The sequence below is a fragment of the Dasypus novemcinctus genome, chromosome 5 (assembly GCF_030445035.2).
Source record: "Dasypus novemcinctus isolate mDasNov1 chromosome 5, mDasNov1.1.hap2, whole genome shotgun sequence".
In the NCBI taxonomy this organism is placed as follows: domain Eukaryota; kingdom Metazoa; phylum Chordata; class Mammalia; order Cingulata; family Dasypodidae; genus Dasypus; species Dasypus novemcinctus.
Window position 1 is genome coordinate 14,766,461 of NC_080677.1, and position 17,880 is coordinate 14,784,340.

Genomic DNA, 17,880 nt, shown 5'->3' on the forward strand with positions numbered 1-17,880 from the left:
GGAAGTACCTGATGGCCAGCTTCCCTGTTGCCACACCACATCCCCTCTGCAAGGCTCATGCCTCCTTCAGGTTTCACTGAGAAACCAAAAACATTGCACTCGCTATATTTTTTTAATTGGAGCATTAGCAAACACCTCACTGCTGACCCTGAGGAGTTCAGGCCTGGGACATGTTTGCATCTGGACAGCATATTCCCTGAGGGCTGAGTCCAGTCCAGTATTGTGCAGAGAAAGAATGCACCGAGAACTCATCCTCTTTCCCAAACGAGCCTTGACTCATTTTCCTTGAAAACCTGTTCTAGGTAGTCTGGGTCAGAATATTACCAATTTTGTGGTCACAGTTCACTTTTTAAAATAGTGTTCTGTTTAAACATTTTTTAAAAATTGTCCTTTTTTTCCTATTTTATTATGAAAAGTTTCAAACCTACAGAAGTGATGACAGAATTCTATTGTGAGCATCTGTGCAGTTGCACCAGATTTGACAGTGAGCATTTTGCTCTATGCTTTAACCCATGTTTATCATCTAGCCAAATCTCTCCTGCCTCATCTTATTTTGATGTATTACAAGGTAATTTTCAAACATATGTCAACTTCACCTTTTATATATTTATTTATTTATTTATAAGATTTATTTATTTATTTCTCTCCCTTTCCCTCCCCACCCCCCCTGCCCCAGTTGTCTGTTCTCTGTGTCCATTTGCTGCTGCTTCTTTGTCTGCTTCTGTTGTTGTCAGCGGCACGGCAATCTGTTTCTTTTTTGTCACATCATCTTGTTGTGTCAGCTCTCCGTGTGGGCGGCACCATTCTTAGGCAGGCTACACTTTCTTTTGCGCTGAGCAGCTCTCCTTACAGTGCACACTCCTTGCGTGTGGGGCTCCCCTATGCGGGGACACCCCTGCGTGGCAGGGCACTCCTTGCGCGCATCAGCACTGCTCATGGGCCAGCTCCACACGGGTCAAGAAGTCCCGGGGTTTGAACCACGGACCTCCCATGTGGTTGGGGACGCCCTAACCACTGGGCCAAGTCCACTTCCCTGAACTTCACCTTTTAATTAGAGCTCAATATTTATTTATGGTTCCTCTTTTTTTGTTTTTTTCTGGGAGATGAATTTCTATGAAAGGCACAAATCTAATACCACTCAGTGAGCTTTAGCAAATTCAGACACCTATGTGACCCTAGTCCCTGTCTGGATATAGATGGTTATGTCATCCCAGGTCCCTTCTCCATGTCCCCTAGCCCTGCCACAGGCAGTCATGTTTCTGAATTGTTTTTCAGCAGTCTACAGTTAGAACTTTTTATAAATGGAATTATGTATTATATACTCTTTTGTTTAAAGCTCTTTCATTCACTGTGTTTCTGAGTTCATCCATGTTGTTGCATGTATCATTTTGTTCCATTTTACCAGTGGAGTTTTGAATAATTTTGAGTACTCGGGGCATCGGGTTTGGCCTATAAGATCTCCTTGCAAAGAAGGAGGACTGCCACTGACCTCACCAAGCTGTCCACAGAGGGGCAGGGCACGGGGAGGGAGCCCGGAGAAGACCAGGTGAATTCTCCAGCAAGCTGGACTCCCAGAAAACGACTAGAGCCTGTGGAAACTCAATGGGCTTTAATAGGGTGAGCTCTAGAAAGCATCGTTTGTCACCTCTGAGGTGACAACCACACATTCAAGTGCATCTCTGCTTTCTGTCATTTTATACCCACAGTTGAAGATTCCTGTCTCTGGGTCCAAATCAGAGGGCTACCTCCACGTCAGCTCATCCAGAGACAACCCGTTTACGAGGTATGTCTAAAGCGAGTAGGGGAACAGTGAGACCTTCCGAGGGAAACAATCCAGATTCCCATTTTCATTTGTATTTAAATGAGGGTGGTAATGATACGATTTAGTTTTTCAGTGCTCAAAGCTGAAAATTTCCCCGCCTGGGCCACAAACTAGTGCTTTGGCTCTTAGCTCAATCCAGACATTTCATCTAGTGCAGCCTGCTGTATTGTCAACCTACTGAATCATCCTCTGCTGCTGAATTTGAAAACCTTATACAGTTTTAGTGGTCTAGATCTCTGATAATTTGATGCCCTGTTATAACTTCTAACTCGCCTGCCTCTGTCATTACAAATGAATAAAGTCATGGGATCCTTTTCCAGAATTATTCATCACATTCCTTGCCTCAGTCTTCCACCCCACTAATTGGCTTTTCTTGTCTGGTTGCCAATACCTACATCCACTCACTTTACCCCACGGGAAGCCTCTCTCAAATATGTTTGCTCTCTAGCCAGGATGCATTTTAATTCCTGGGGACAAAAGGAGCAGGCGGCCCTTAGGCAGCCCCCACCTAGTTCATCCTGGACTCATTGAACCCCCAGCCTGGGATTAGTGGAGGAGCTGGCAGAATACCAGGCCAGGAATGGCAGGTTGGTGTGTGAATTAGGAAAGGGAAATAAGCTTCCCTTTCTCCTGCCTAATTCCCTTTCCATTCGCACTTCAGCCGTTCTTTGTGAAACCTGTCTTGACAATGATGCCCGTGAAAATAATGTTAAAACCTTTTTTTTGTTAAGATAGCACTAACATCAAATAATGTTTAAAAAATTCCAAGACATTGTTCCAAACAGCTGCCCCTCTGAACACCCACTTGACCATAGCCTGAGTGCTCTGCTGATGAGAGAAACTTGATTTCTCTCAGGTGGCACCTTCGGGAGGTCTTCTTAGAGCTTAAGGATGGCCAGCACATCCCCGTGTTCAAGTTTGGAGGGGTGAATAGTGATGAAGTACAAAAGGAGTAAAATTTTCCTCAAGCGTGGTCTTCCTTGTCTCCCAAGCGTGCCCGCCAGCCTGTAAGAGAAGCAGACACTGCTGCCGGCCAGCTTTGCAGCCACTGTGGGATAATGGCATGTGCCACTGTATGTGAATATTGGTAGAGTTCTGATTTGACCATAATAAACTGTTGTGGATTTTTATTTACTTAGTAAGAAACTGTTACTACAGGCATATGAGGTAATTTATTTGAAAGTGCTCTGAATAAAACAAAGCACAGGCTGAAAGTAAGGATTCGGTATTAATAATAAATTGTTTGTTGATTTTTACTGGTTCTTGTCTCTTTCTTTTCCTCTGTCCACCCGATCCCCATAATTATCAGTGCTAGGAATGAACACACTTAGGTTTGCTAGTACTGCAGAAGTCTCTAAATTGTTGATATCAGGACGGTGAGGAATACCAAGCACTTTTGTTTCTTTCTCTTTACCCTGAATTCACTTCATTAAGTAGCGCATGGGCATTCTCAATCACTTTGGAATATTTAATTTGCTTCCTTGTTTTTGTTTTATTTTCTTGCCTTGTTTTAGTTACCAGCTGTCTGTCTGCCTGAGTGAAGAGTGGCAAAATGGTTGCTTTTATTCCAAACATTGGGAAAGCTGAAAAAATGTGTATGTGTATATGAACCTTAGGAAATTTCATTTGAAATTAACAAATCCATATCTGTCTGCTTTCCAAACAACTTAACCACATTTTAGAGAATCATACCTTCGACTTTTATTATTCTTATAAGGGAACTCTGTTGTAAAGCAAAAGACCTTCCCTCTGAGCACCAGAACTGACAAAAACAGCAGGTTGGCATCTTTGCTTTTAACAGGCCAATTTAACCCACTCTCAGTATTACTAGGCTTAATGCAGTTGTAATTGCTTATAATAAAGAACATTCTGAGCACTTTCCCTACATTCTTAATACTCACTCGAGAAGCCTCTCAGAAAAAAAAAAAAAAGCCTAAATATGCTGTGGGGAATGAGACTTTTGTTGGACGTTTTCTCTTTCTAGAGTTTGTTTCTTTAAAAATACATATTCTTTGAAAAGATTATACAGCAAAAAGTAAGTCTCTTTGGGAGCACTTCTAGTGTGTTTATGGGCTATATGTACAATCTTTTAAACTAAATGGTAGAACACTGCACACAGGTTTTTTTTGCTGCTTTTAACAATTGCACACTAGACGGGTGTGTGTGTGTATATATATGTTTACACATTGCTTTGATTCTGATTGTCCTCTGGAAACTCTTACTGCCTTCTAGAGTATGCTGGAGTTTTTACCCTGCTATGACTAAATCTTAGTAAAACCAGACCCTAGGTGGACCCTCTGTTCTGAAGTAAAAGCAAGTGACAGGTTTTTTTGTATGTGTAGGGTTTCAGTGAATGAAAAAGCTATCCTGACCCAAATGATAGGAAATAGTATTCTGCAGCAAAAAGCTCCTTGATTACTATTTGAAAACCATTTTGGGAATTTTTTTCTAGTTTATTTCCATATATGTACTTAATTTCTTCCTGGGTGATTTTGAACAGTGAGAACCTGATCATTTCAGTAGACATTCTCTTTCCCTTTCTTTAAGCACAGCATGACCCCTATTTGCAGCCTACTGCTTCCTTTCTATGCAGTAATCACCATGACTCAGCCGCTGCCTCACATTAAATACCGGGGATGGTACACATAGTCAGCAGAGGATAAGGTGACTTTATGCCATGGGCAGAGTTTCAGTGGGTGCTGCCAGCACATCCTATAATTGAAACAGGAGAGCCCAAAGATTGCAGGACAGACTTCCCTGGAATGCAGAATTGCAAAGATGGTGGGAGGGAGATGAGAAAGTACTGTCACAAAGGGTAGTGATTCCCTTGTGCCTTGACTGTCCCTCTGCCAGCTACTGGCCAGCCAGGAAGGTTATTAGAGCACTCTCTCCAAAGAGCTTCAAGCAGTGGTGCTAAGCTGATGCAGAAAAGAGAGCAGCCGGGTGAGGAGGAATCCAAAACTGGTTTATGGAGGATGTGAGAGTTGTGATGGGACTGAAGTATAAAGTGGAGAAGGGGCAACTCTGAACAAAGCGGGGAAAACAACAGCTAGACCTCAAGAAATAAGGCATTTGGCCAATCCCAGGGTACTGCTGTAGATATACAAAATAAAGCCCTGGCTAGGTGATTTGGCCATAGTTGAAAGCCACCACCAAAACTTGCTTCTGAAACAGTTTGTGGCCATCAAAGGTTTGGGTACTTAATTCTTCTGTTACTGAAGGTTTCAGAGACTCTCCTGAACCTGTGCTAACAAGAATCACAAATTTTTATTGTCCTTAGTTCCATTTCTTTTAGAATTGGTCTCCTCTGATCACTGCTCCCTTCCCTAATCCTGGGACATGATTGGGTTTTATGACTCCCAGCTTTGATAAATTTTTAGACTGCAGAGATGAAGCTAAAACAAATTACATAGACATGAAATATCCCCAACCTGGCATTTGTGGCCCTGGTCCTGTGTGGGGACAAGGCTTAATAGACAGTGGATCTCTACTGTTCTCTGAAGCAAGCAGCTTTGGAAGCAGCCTGAGGCCACTTGAATATTTGGTGTTTTCTGTTTGTCTATATGAAATACATGGGTAAATACTTTCCAGTTGCCTGCCTTTCAGGTAAAGCAGTGTTTATGCTGCACGTTGGGATGCAGTCAGAATATGCTGTACACTTAGGAGGCATGCTGACTGCAGGGGACAAAGGAGGCTGAGGGGAAAACCTCCATCTCCACCCACGAAGAGATTCTTGCCTCCTTAGTAACCCTGCTTACAGTCCAGGCTTGTCTTTTGAGAGTTCAGCAAGTTGCTTAGTTGAACGTAATGTCAGGAATGTGTACATAAGAAAAGTGGCGTTTTACAACCCAGGGTAGACAAGTAGGAGTTGGAAAATATTAAAAACATGTGTCTCAGACACAGGTTGGATGGTGGAAGGTGAAATTTGACTTTTCAGGAGAGGGTATTTTTCATATCTAATTACCTTCAACTACCCCACTCCTCCACCTCAGGGGAAATTTCCAAAAGGATTTTTTTTCTTTTTCTCTTTGAAAAGAAATATTTTGATCCATATATCAAGAGAGATTACATCTAGCCTAATAGTGCTTTTTTTAGTATTAAATAAGCCCTCAAGACAGATTTTTCTTCCCCCCTACTGCATCACCACAATACTTATCTTTTAACTTTAGATCCTGCGTTAGAATCAGTCACCTTGCAGCTTACTTAATAAGGAAGTAATTTTTTACTTCCAAGATATTTTATGGAGCATAGCATTGATATCAAAATCTGACAGACCTCCTGAAAAAAAAGAACTACAGACCAATCTCCCTCATAAATGGTGATCTAAAAATTCTGAATAAAATATTAGGAAACAGAATCCAGTGGCATATAATGTAGACTATATAGTTTTTCCACCAAATATTTTGGTGCCAGACCCTTCCCTATAGGGGATTGTATACCCCTGCTTTGTGGAACTCAGGTGTGGCCATGAATTTGGGCACTGAATTGTGAATGGAAGTGATATGCAAGAGTGCTCAGCCAAAGTGTTCAGTGCCAGCCCTTAGTCTACCATACCCTCCTTTTCATCGTCTATGAGATTGGTAATATTCCAGATAATGGCTACTTGGACAACCTGAGCCCTGGAATGAAGATGACATGGATCAGAGGTATAGCTGACCCAGAAACTGACACACAGTGGGGTCAGGGAGCTTGAGTGAGAATTAAACCCTTACAAACCCCTGAGATTAGCTGCACTTTCAAAAAGAGACAATGGAAGAATAAGCTAAAACCAAAGTACTTACTTTAGGAGAAGCAAACAAATGGGCAGGTGCAGCTTGGAAATGGGTGGAAGTTAGTCTTACTTGAATATACCTTGTTTTATACTTTTGACCTTGAAGAAACCATGTGTTTTCTCACATAATTTAAAAATAGAATAAATTTTTTTTTAAATCCCTAAGATATTTTAAGGTATTGAAATAAACGAACCACAGAGAAAAGAGACATGTCAAGTGACTTTAAAACATTTTTGACTCAATGTCCTTGGCGAGATATATCCTAAGGTATAAAAAGAGGTGCCAAAAAATCTTAAACTACACTCTGTGGTATTAGTGTTAGCACATACACACACACACACACATGTTCCTGAGTTCGTTCTAGACTTCTCCCTTTTCAGCTTTGTAATTCCCTTCAACAGTGAGAAACCTGGATTCCCTTATCTTCAGTATATTTACTAATTTGCTCAAGTCTAGAATACACAAGTGTTTCAGAATTACTAACTACAAAAGCAAAAATCCCTGCTAACTAAAGTTTGATATATTTTTTACATTTGCAGAAATCATAAGTGTACAAGACCATGTTTTTACAAATACATACACCCATATAGTCCGTATTCCTATCAGGATATTGATCATTTTCAGCACCCCAGAATATTCCCTCAAGCTCCTTTCTGGTCAATACCCACTCTTGCTGCACACCCAGAGGAAACCATGTACTGACTTTTCACCATAAATTAATTTTTTTGGTACTTGAGATTTGCATTGAAATACTACACACATTGATGAATTTAGATGACAAAATTGTAATTGCTGAGGCTCGTTGGTGAGTACATGGAGGTTTATTTTACTATTTTCTCTATTTTGATGAATGAAATATTCCATAAAAAGAGGTTTAAAAAATGTTAAGTAGTTTTTCAGTTAATTCAGAGTTAGTCTTTACTGAATAAGACTATGCTTTTATAAATTCTCATCATCGACCTTGAGTTTTCAAGGTGGTGAATTAGACAAAGATCAGGATACCTCAGGCAAATGTCCACATGCCTCTCCCCAGACTTTTTTCATAAGTCAAGTAATTTCATCCAAATCAGGTAGGAAACTGGCAGGGATTTGCTGTAACATAGCATTTGTACAAAATCTTTGAGGAAACATGCTCAAAAAATTAGCTCAAGAAGATCTACTCCTAATGACAATTAACAATTAACAGCTCAAGAAAAGAGGCTTTTCACTAAGCCAAGGTCAGTATATAAATGCATTACCTTCCCCCCAGCATGAGACATGACTCCCGGGGATGAACCTTCCTGTCACCAAGGGATTACTACCAAGCACCAGCTGGTGAGGCAACTGGAAAAAGACCTTGAATAAAAGGGGGGAATGGTAAAGACAAATGAGTATATATGGCTAAGAGACTTCAAAATGAGTCGGGAGGTCATCCCAGAGGTAACACTTAGGCAGATCTCAGCAGGATATCATAGACACCTAAAGAGATACTACCCCAAATAGTGTGGCTTCTAATGGCTATGGAGATACCCGGGTCCTACGGTCATGGCAGGTAGCTCCAGAGTTCAGTGCCTTGCCAGTGGGTCCTACTTTGTAGTTTGTGCTACTGAATGTGACAGAGTTGGACTCAGATGTGACTTCTCTACATATTCGTCTTCCTTTATTGAACCTATATTTGGCTCTGGGGTTGGTAGGTGTATGTCCTAGAGACTTGAATCTTTGGGCTGTCCTTGTGCCAGCTGGGCCTTGAGCCTCAGCAGAGTTGCACCACCTACTCTCCAGTTCATTGGACTCATCCAGGACAGCTAACAAGGAGGTGAGGATAAAAATCACACAAAGGAACCGAGAGTCTACAACTGAAAGCGAGAGTCCCATCCATCATTCATATGGAATCGAAGCCCCCTTTCAATTAGAGGTAGAGTGGGCATCACCATCCCAGAATCCTTAGGATTGGGGAATAAAATATGGACTAGAGTGGACTTACTGGTATTCTGCTACAGACTTATTGTGATTCTAGCAATGAAAAAAATATTAATATGGAGACAGTGGCCACTGGAGGTGCTGAAGACAGGAAGAGGGGAAAAGGTGTAATATAGGGGAATTTTGGGGACTTGTAATTGCCCTGAATGACATTGCAAAGACAGATACAGGTCACTGTATATCCTGCCATAACCTACAGAATTGAGTGGGATAGAGTATAAACTACAATGTAAACGCTAATCCATGCTGTGTGGCAGTGCTCCAAAATGTGTTCATCAATTGCAATAAATGTAGCATACTAATGAAAGAAGTTGTTAATGTAGAAAAAGTGGAAGATGTGGAGAGTGGGGCATATGGAGCATTTTTTAATGTAACATTTTATATAATCTATGTATCTTTTAAAAATAAATTTAAAATATCTTTCTAAAAAAGAAAAGAGGTTTTTAATTTAGGTTTAGGCATTTTTATATATACAATTTAAAATGAGGCCGAACTACTTGCCACAAAATTCTACACTTGTTTACCCAATCACCCCTTATCAAGCTGGGTTATAGATTTCTTTACTTACGTAAGGCAACTTTTTTCTTCCCAATTTCAGCTGGATGATTCAAATGAGAATAAGAAAGACACAAGAACCTAGTCAGGAAGGATGCCTTTAAAAGAAAATGTCAAAGAAACATATAACCATTTTCTGAAATGAAAAAAATACTTAAGAAAGTCCCTTTACACTGCAAATGTTTCCATTAAACACATGGGAGAGCCATGGGAACATAGCTAAGCCCATTACAAAATCAAAACCATTGAGTAAATATGTATATCACCTTAAAAGAGGAACTTGGAAGTATGTTTACAAAAAAATGACCTTGAAATAGCTTCTAGTATTGAAGTGTTTTAGAAACTTGGATATCAGATGTAGAAATGATATGTAATGTGGAGGGTTACATCACAGAGTGTTTGAAAAAGGAAATAATGGTAGAAAAGTATGGGCCTATCTAGGAAATCAAGGCTGTGGGCAAACACGAAAATCTGTTTCTGTATCACTGGACTGTATTCAAAAACCATGCAAATTGTCAGTCATTTGTGCTTTGATTCTCCTGACCCTGGCACTGGCCAGAACAATTAAGAGATGAGTATGATACAAAGTTTGGGTTGCAGTTTAGTTACACTGTGTTGAACCATTTTCTTCACTAATTTGACACTATTCCTTATGCTTTTTATATCATATATATACCATCTTTTCCAAAGACAGTTGCTACTTAAAGCAACTTAGTATATAATTTGAAATAGTATAATATTAATTGTAGGGCAGTAAGATTGATTGGAAATGCAGGCAAAAGGTGATGTGGTCTGAAGGCGGAACTTTTCCTTCTCCAAGAAACCTTAGTTTTTTGTTCTTAAGGCCTTCAACTGATTGCATAAGGCCTAGCTACATCGAGGAGAGTAGACTTCTTAAAGTCAACTGATTGTAGCTGTTCACATCTAAAAAATACTCTCACAGCAACATCTACACTAGTGTGACCAAACAACTTGATACCACAGCCTAGGCAAGGGGACACATAAATTAACCATCAGAATAACAAATGGGGAAAAAAACACCGGGGATTGAACCCAATCTTGTATGTGCAAAGCAGGTGCTCAATCACTGAGCTACACCTGCTCCCAAACACCTCACATTTTACATTGTATTGTTCTGCCCTATGCTTTATTTTTCTTACTAGACCATATGGATCCTTGAGGACTAAGATGTGTCATTTCACTTTGTATTACTGATACATTCCATAAACCTGTTCTGGCAGTTAGCTACATGTCTCAGACATTGTGCTGTGTGTTGGGGGTGCAATAAATTGTTGATATCATTTGCCTTTGGGAAAAGTCTAGTTGGAGAGAGAGATGCATGGCAGTTACTATATTAAAGAATGGTAAATATAATGCTGCTTAAACATCTCCATTTTGCAAATGACAAAAATGAAGGCACAGAGGGAAAAATCCTTCTCTATTCATATTCCTTCAAAGCAGTGTTCAGTGGTTCCTATCTTTCTAGACAATGAAAGCCTTTTCAAAACCTTATTATGAACCCCTTCCCAAATTATTAAGCTATACTAATTAGATCATGGGGCTGGAAAAATATATACACCCGACAAGAAGCTATGAATTCAGTATCACTTTAAATGTGAATTTGATTTTGATTAATCACCTGAGATGGCTTGGAGCTTTATACCCAGAAAAACATGTTCTTAAGTAATCCATTCCTGTCAGTATGAACCTGCTATAAATAAGGTCTTTGATGAGGTCACTTCAGTTAAGGTGTGGCCCAACTGAATCAGGATGATTCTTAATCTTATTACTGGAGTCTCTTATAAGCAGAGTGAAACTCAGACACACAGACAAAGCCATAGAAGAAGCTGGCGGTCAGTGGAACCCAGAGAGGCCAGGAGAGGCTGTCATGTGACAGAAAAACCAAGGAACAAAAACTGCTGGCAGCCCTAGAATGCCAGAAAGTATGGCTTTGATGATACGTTGATTTTAGACCTCTTCTAACCTCAAAACTGTGAGCCGATAAATTCCCACTGTTTATGCCAACCCATTGTATGGTATTTGTTTTAGCAGCCAAGAAGCTAAAACACATACATTCAAAACAGCAATACATGTATTAGACATTTGGCCTAAAGGTAATGATGGATGTGTTCAGCATTTGCTTGGTACCACCCCTTCCCCTAGAGTTCAAGGCCTACAAGTTTGGGAACCCCTATTTCATTAAGGTTAGGGTTCTGTATGCAGGTCACATCCTCTTCAGTGACCATGTTAATTAAACTCTACTCTAGCCAGACACTATGGGAAAAAATCATGGCTCCCACCCCCACCCCCATCAGCAAAGGGCCAATGGGAAGCCTGGACTTCCACCCTTGCCTCCCTTAATGAGGTTCCCTGCCACCACTGGAGTGGTGTCAGAGAAGGCCAAGTGGGGAGCTGGGACTTTCATGCTACCTGAAGGTAACGAATGCCCTCCCCAGCCCAGATTTTGGGAGCCCACACTTCAACCACCACCATCCAACAGGAACAAATCCTCCCTCACCTTCCCGATGCATTGGTGGACCCTATGTGTTCCAATGGGGAGCAGTCGAGAGGTATTCCTCCCTGCCAAGATGTCAAAGGAAGCTGAGTGGTGAGCCTGCTCTGCCCCTAGTCTTCATCCCAACCTTACAGTAGTGAGGTGACACTCCCACTTACCCACTATTTTGGTTTGCTAATGGCTGCCAAGACAATATACCAGAAATAGGTTGACTTTTACAATAGGGTTTTATTAACTTACAAGTTTACAATTCCAAGGCTGAGAAAAATGTCCAAATCAAGGCATCAGGTGAAGCTCCTGCACTGAAGATGCACTTGCCAGCGATCCTAGATTCCTGCCGTGTGGCAGGGTACAGTGGCGGCATCTGCCAGTCTCTACCTTCTCCTCCAGACTCCTGTGCATTCAGCTTCTGGCTGTTCTGTCTGTGGCTTTTTCTCTCAGCGATGGGTCCCTCTCTCCGTGCCTCTATGCACTGCCAACTCCAGCCTCTGGCCTTCAGTATCCTTGCTCTCAGCCTCTGTGAATATACATTTTGATGTATATTCATCCCATTTATAAAAGACTTCATTAAGAAGATTAAGATTTACCCTAGTCTGTGCCTTGCTGAAGTAATCTAATTAAAGGGTCCTACCTACAATAGATTTACACCCACAGAAATGGATTGGCTTAACCCAATTTTCTGGGGTCCACAAAGGACCGAACTACCACACACACCCATATGGAGTCAGGATGCCAGCAAAAATAAGGTTACACCAACACCGAGATGACATAGATGTTGGAATTACCTGACAAAGATTTTAAAGCAGTCAACATTAAAAAGGAAATGAAAAAACTTCAGTGAGCAATTATGAACACACTTGAAACAAATGAAAAAGTAGTCTCAGCAAGAAATGGAAGACATCAAGATCCAAATGGAAATTTTAGAACTAAAAATTATGATTACCAAAATAAAAATCTCACTGGATGGCCTCAACAACAGAATGGAGAGAGGAAAGAATGAGTAAATATAAAGCTAGGACAATAGAAATTACCCGATCTGAAAAGAGAGAAAACAGACTAAAAATATCTGTGGGACTATAAAGAAAGATCTATCTATTTGTGTCATCAGAGTCCCAGACGGAGAAGAGAAAGAGGATGGGGCTAAAAAAGTATTTGAAATTTTAATGACTGAAAAATTTTACAATTTGGCTCAAAACTTTTAAACCTACATTATTCATGGAACTGAGCACACCCCAAACAGGATACACCCAAAGAAATCCATGACAAAGTAAACTTAATAAAAACTAAAGACAAAAAAACCTTTTAAAGCAGGAAGAGAGAAATGTTACATCATCTATAAGAGGAAATAATTTGAATGACAGTGGGGTGTTTTTTGGTATATAAAATAAAACCAAAAAAACATTTTTCTTTGCCTGCTACCACCTTAAAAAAAAAAAGCAAACAATTGAAAAATGAATAGTATCCAAAATAGCAGCATCAAAACCATAAAATATAAAGAAATGACATTAACGAAAGATGTGCAAGATCTCTATGTTGAGAACTACAAAACTGCTGACAAAAATTTTAAATACTTCAATAAATGGAAGGACATACCACATTTACATATTGGAACATTTAATATTGTTAAATTGTTAAATCTATAGATTAAATGCAACCCCAATAAAAATCACAGATGGCTTTTCTTTGGATAGATTTGGTAGAAATCAACAGCTGACTCTAACATTTGGAAAAGCAAAGGACTAGAAAAATCAAAACAATCTTGAAAACAAAGAAAATGGAAGGCCTATTTTACTTCATATAGACTCATTATAAAGTTTTGACAAAAGGATAAACAAATAGATCAATGGGATGGAATAGAGTCCAGAAGTAGATCCACAGATGGACAAGTGGTCAAATGATTTTAGACTAGGGAACCAAAGCAATTCAATGGGGAAAGGAAAATCTCTCTGACAAATGATGCTACACAACTGAACAATCTTATGGAAAACAAAGATATTTGACCACTACTTCACACCATACAAAAAAAAAAAAAAAAATCACAGATGTAAAAACATAAAAGGTAAAACTTTGAAAGCTTCTGAAAAAATATAATGTCTTCATGACCTTAGGGTAGGGTAAAGACTTCTTACTGAGGACACACAAAGTATTAGCCATAAAATAAATACTGATCAATTGGACTTCATCAAAATTAAAACCTACTCATTCCATTGAGAAAGTAAGTAGGCAAGTGATAGAGTGGTAGAAAATATTTGTAACACATAAGTCTGACAAAGGACTTGAATCCAGACTATATAAAAGTCTTCTACAACTCTATCCAATTTTTTTTTAAATGGTCAAAATACTTGAACAGACCACAAAGGAAAATATATGAATGATCCAATAAGCACATGAAAATGTTCCTTATTAGTCAACAGGGAAATGAAAATTAAAACTATCATGAGGGAAGCAAGTGAGGCTAAAACATTTGGGTACCTGCCTGCCAGATGGGAAGGTTCAGGTCCCAGTATATCCTAAAAGAGCAAACACCACTCCCACCACAATAAGCAAGATGCTGCCCCTGTTGCAAATAAGCTAGACACCGTTCCCGCCACAATGAGCTAGATGCTGCCCCTGCCAAAACGAGCAGATGCCACAAGCCAGCAGATGTGACAGCCTGCAGGGAGTGGTTGTGGCGCAGGCTGTTGGGCACTTGCCTCTCATGTGGAGGTCCTGGGTTCAGTTCCCGGTGCCTCCTGGAGAAGGCAAACAAACAATAAGCAGACAGACAAAAGAACCATCTGGGAGGTGGGGAGAATAAAGAAAAAAATAATTCAGGGGGCAATGGAAGGGTTCTGCATGATCTTGTAATGATGGATACAGGCCATGTTGAATTTCATCAAAAATTTATTAAAGTGTATGGTATAGAGTGTAGACCATAATGTAAACCATTGACCATGGTTAGTGGCTATGTTTCAATATTTGTACATTAGTTTTAACAAATGTACCATTCACATATAAAACAGTTATTGAGGAAAATAGATGTGGCTCAAGTGATAGAGCTTCTGCCTACATATGGGGGGACTGGGGTTGAATCCCTGGGGCCTCTGGTGAAAAAGAAGAGAAAGTGTGCCCATGTGGTGAGCCAGTGCCCATGTGAGTGCCCACCTGGTGAGCTCAAGTGCCTGCATGGTGATCCAGTGACCACACAAAAGCCTGTATGACTGCCCAATTGGTGAGCCAGTGCCCACACAAGTGAGTCACACAACAAGATGATGATGCAACAAAAGAGAGACAACGGGAGAGTCAAGGTGAAGTGCAGCAGAAACCAGGAACTGAGGTGGCACAGTTAACAAAGAACATCTCTCCATTTCAGGAGTCTCCAGGATCAAGTCCTGGTGAATCCTAGAGGAGAGAAAATGGGAAGAAAACACAGACAGCAAAAACAGCAGGGCAGAAAGAGGGGAAGAGGGAAAAATAAACAGACAAATCTTTAAAAAATATATATGGTTATTGACACAGGAAGGGGGAAAAAGGGGAGGATGTTGGGTATATGGCAGTCCCCTTTGTTCTGTATGTGACTTTACTGTGACCTAAAATTTCTGTGAAGACAAAATGAAAAAAAAAAGACACTGGGGAAGACATGGAAGAAAATGTCACTGTACATACAGGACAACAGCTGTTAGAGTGATGAAAGGCAAAACATCAAAAATTTTTTTTACTATTTTTCATTTTTTAATATCCCAATTTTTAAATTTTATTTTAATTTTTTCTAAATTATTATGTATTTTATTTCTTAGGTTTAAACCTATTATTATTTTCATTTTCCTATTAATTGTATGTGGCAATAATCTTGGCTTTGTTTTGAAGAAGTTTTGGATCACAGAAGAGCTACAACTGTGGCAGGGGAAGAGTATTGGTGTGGGGTGTCAGTGATAGGGAATATATGGGAAGAAGTTCACCTGGGCATATATATAAGGTATATAAATGAGTTCAAATGTTCATGTGGGATTGTCATAGTGTGTGGAGGTTCACAAAATAACCAAAAGAATATTGAATTCCCATCCTGGGGGAGCTCTGCCATATTCTCTAATGGAACAGCAACAATTCCCCAAGTGCAGGAGCAATGACTAGTGAAGAAGGATGGTCCATTGATGGGCCCTTGATTTTGACGTCTATGCTTATGAGCCTTTGCTCTTGAAATTGTAACTTACCCTAATGCTGTAAAGTGCCTAAGAGTTACCTCCTGAGAGCCTCCATGTTGCTCAAATGTGGCTTCCTTCTAAGCCAAACAGCATATAAATGCATGACTTTCCCCCCAGTGTGGGACATGTTTCAGGGGATGAGCCTCCCTGGCATCAAGAGATTACTACCAAGCACCAACTAGCAATGCAACTGGAAAAAGACTGAATAAAAGGGGGGAAAGGTACAGACAAATGAGTTTATATGGCTAAGAGATTTCAAAGTGAGTCAGGAGGTCATCCCAGAAGTAACGCTTATGCGCCTCTCAGCAGGATCTCATGGACTGCCAAAGTAGATACTACCCCAAATAGTGGGGCTTGAGGTCTCTGGAGATACCCAGGTCCTTCGGTCATGGAAGATAGCTCTGGAGTTTGGTGCCTTGCCAGTGGGCCCTACTTTAGAGTCTATGCTCCCTAGTGTGACCGAGTTGGACTCAGTTGTGACTTCTCTACATATGCCTCTTCTCTCCCCTTTATTTGAACCTATAGTTGGTACTGGAGTTGGTAGGTGTATGCCTAGAGACTTGAATCTTTGGGCTGTTCAAGTACCAGCTGGGCCCTGACCTCAGCAGAGTTGCACCACCTACTCTCCTGTTCATTGGTCTCACCCAGGACAGCTAACAAGGAGGTGAGGATGGACAATGACCATACCAAGGAACCAAGAGAGTCTGCAACTGAAAGCAAGAGTCCCATCCATCATTCATATGGGATCAAAGCTCCCTGTCAATTAGAGGTAGAGTGGGCATCACCATTCCAGAATCCTCAGCATTGGGGAATAAAATATGGACTAGAGTGGTCTTACTGGTATTCTATTATAGACTCACTATGATTCTAGCAATGGGAGAAACTATATCATTGATGTGGAGACAGTGGCCATGGGAGGTGCCAAAGACAGGGAGAGGGAAAAATAGGTGTAGTATGGGGGCATTTTCAGGATTTGGAATTGTCCTGGATGACATTGCAATAACAGATACAGGCCATTATATATTCTGCCATAACCTACAGAATGGAGTGGGAGAGAGTGCAAACTACAATGTAAACTATAATCCATGCTTAGCGGCAATGCTCCAAATATGTTTATCAATTTCAATGAATGCACCTCACTAATGAAAGAAGTTGTAAATTTGGGGACAGGTGGAAGGTGTGGGGAGTAGGGGATATGGGAATCTCATATTTTTTGTGTGTAATGTTTTATGTAATCTATCTTTCAAAATATAAATATATTAAGGATAAGAAAAAAAGTAAATAAAAATAAAATCTTAAAAAAATAAAAATAAATATCATGAGATACCACCACATACTCATTAGAATGAAAAAGACAATACCAAATATTGGCAAGGAAGTAAAACAAAAATGGAACAGGTTTGGAAAACTGTAAGGTAGTTTCTTAAGAAGGTAAATGTACATCTTTGTATGGCCCAGCAATTCTATCCCTAGGTTTTTTATTCAAGAGAAATGAAAACATGTCCACCAAAATTCCTGTACGAGACAGTCATAGCAGGTTAATCCATAATAGCCCCAAACTGAAATAGCCCAAGAGTTCATCAATAGGAGAATGGATCAACTGTGGTCTATTCATACAACAGAATACTACACAGCAATAAAAAAGAACAAACTATTGGTACAACAACAGTCTGGACGAATCTCAAAAACATAATGCTGAGTGAAAGCCAGACACAAAAGACTGCATACTACATGATTTCATTTATATAAATTTGTAAATAAGGAAAACTAATCTATACCAGTTTAATCAGATTTGTGATTGCTTGGGGCAGGGGGATGACTGGGAAGGGGCATGAGGGAACTTTCTGGGTTGAGAGAAATGTTCTGTCTTGCAGGAGTGTGGGTTTAAAGAAGGTATGCATTTACCAAGCCTGATTAGACTATGATTTAGATCTGTTCATTCTGTTGTATGTAAACATCTCCCCTACAGGGGGATGGAGGGAGCCCTATCTTCAGAACAAAACAATACTTAGAAATTAAGGCTACTGGTAAAAATTTTTAATCTAGCGCTTCTACTTATGCAAGAAATTGAAGGTA

The 17,880-nt window shown here is 40.1% G+C and overlaps 1 protein-coding gene across 7 annotated transcripts in view; it reads left to right on the top strand.

Moving 5' to 3' along the window:
• Positions 1–17,880, top strand: part of COA1 (cytochrome c oxidase assembly factor 1) — a 135,785-nt gene that overhangs the window by 110,282 nt on the left and 7,623 nt on the right. For 5 of the 7 annotated variants that reach the window (XM_071215079.1, XM_004449083.5, XM_023583220.3 and 2 more), the window contains 2 exons: positions 1,707–1,783; positions 2,679–3,078. In XM_071215079.1, the coding sequence (XP_071071180.1) occupies positions 1,707–1,783; positions 2,679–2,778 (177 nt within the window). In that variant the 3' untranslated portion in view covers positions 2,779–3,078. Of the gene's footprint in view, positions 1–1,706; positions 1,784–2,678; positions 3,079–17,880 lie in introns of those variants that run through there. The other 2 variants (XM_023583226.3, XM_023583221.3) reach the window with 2 other exon arrangements.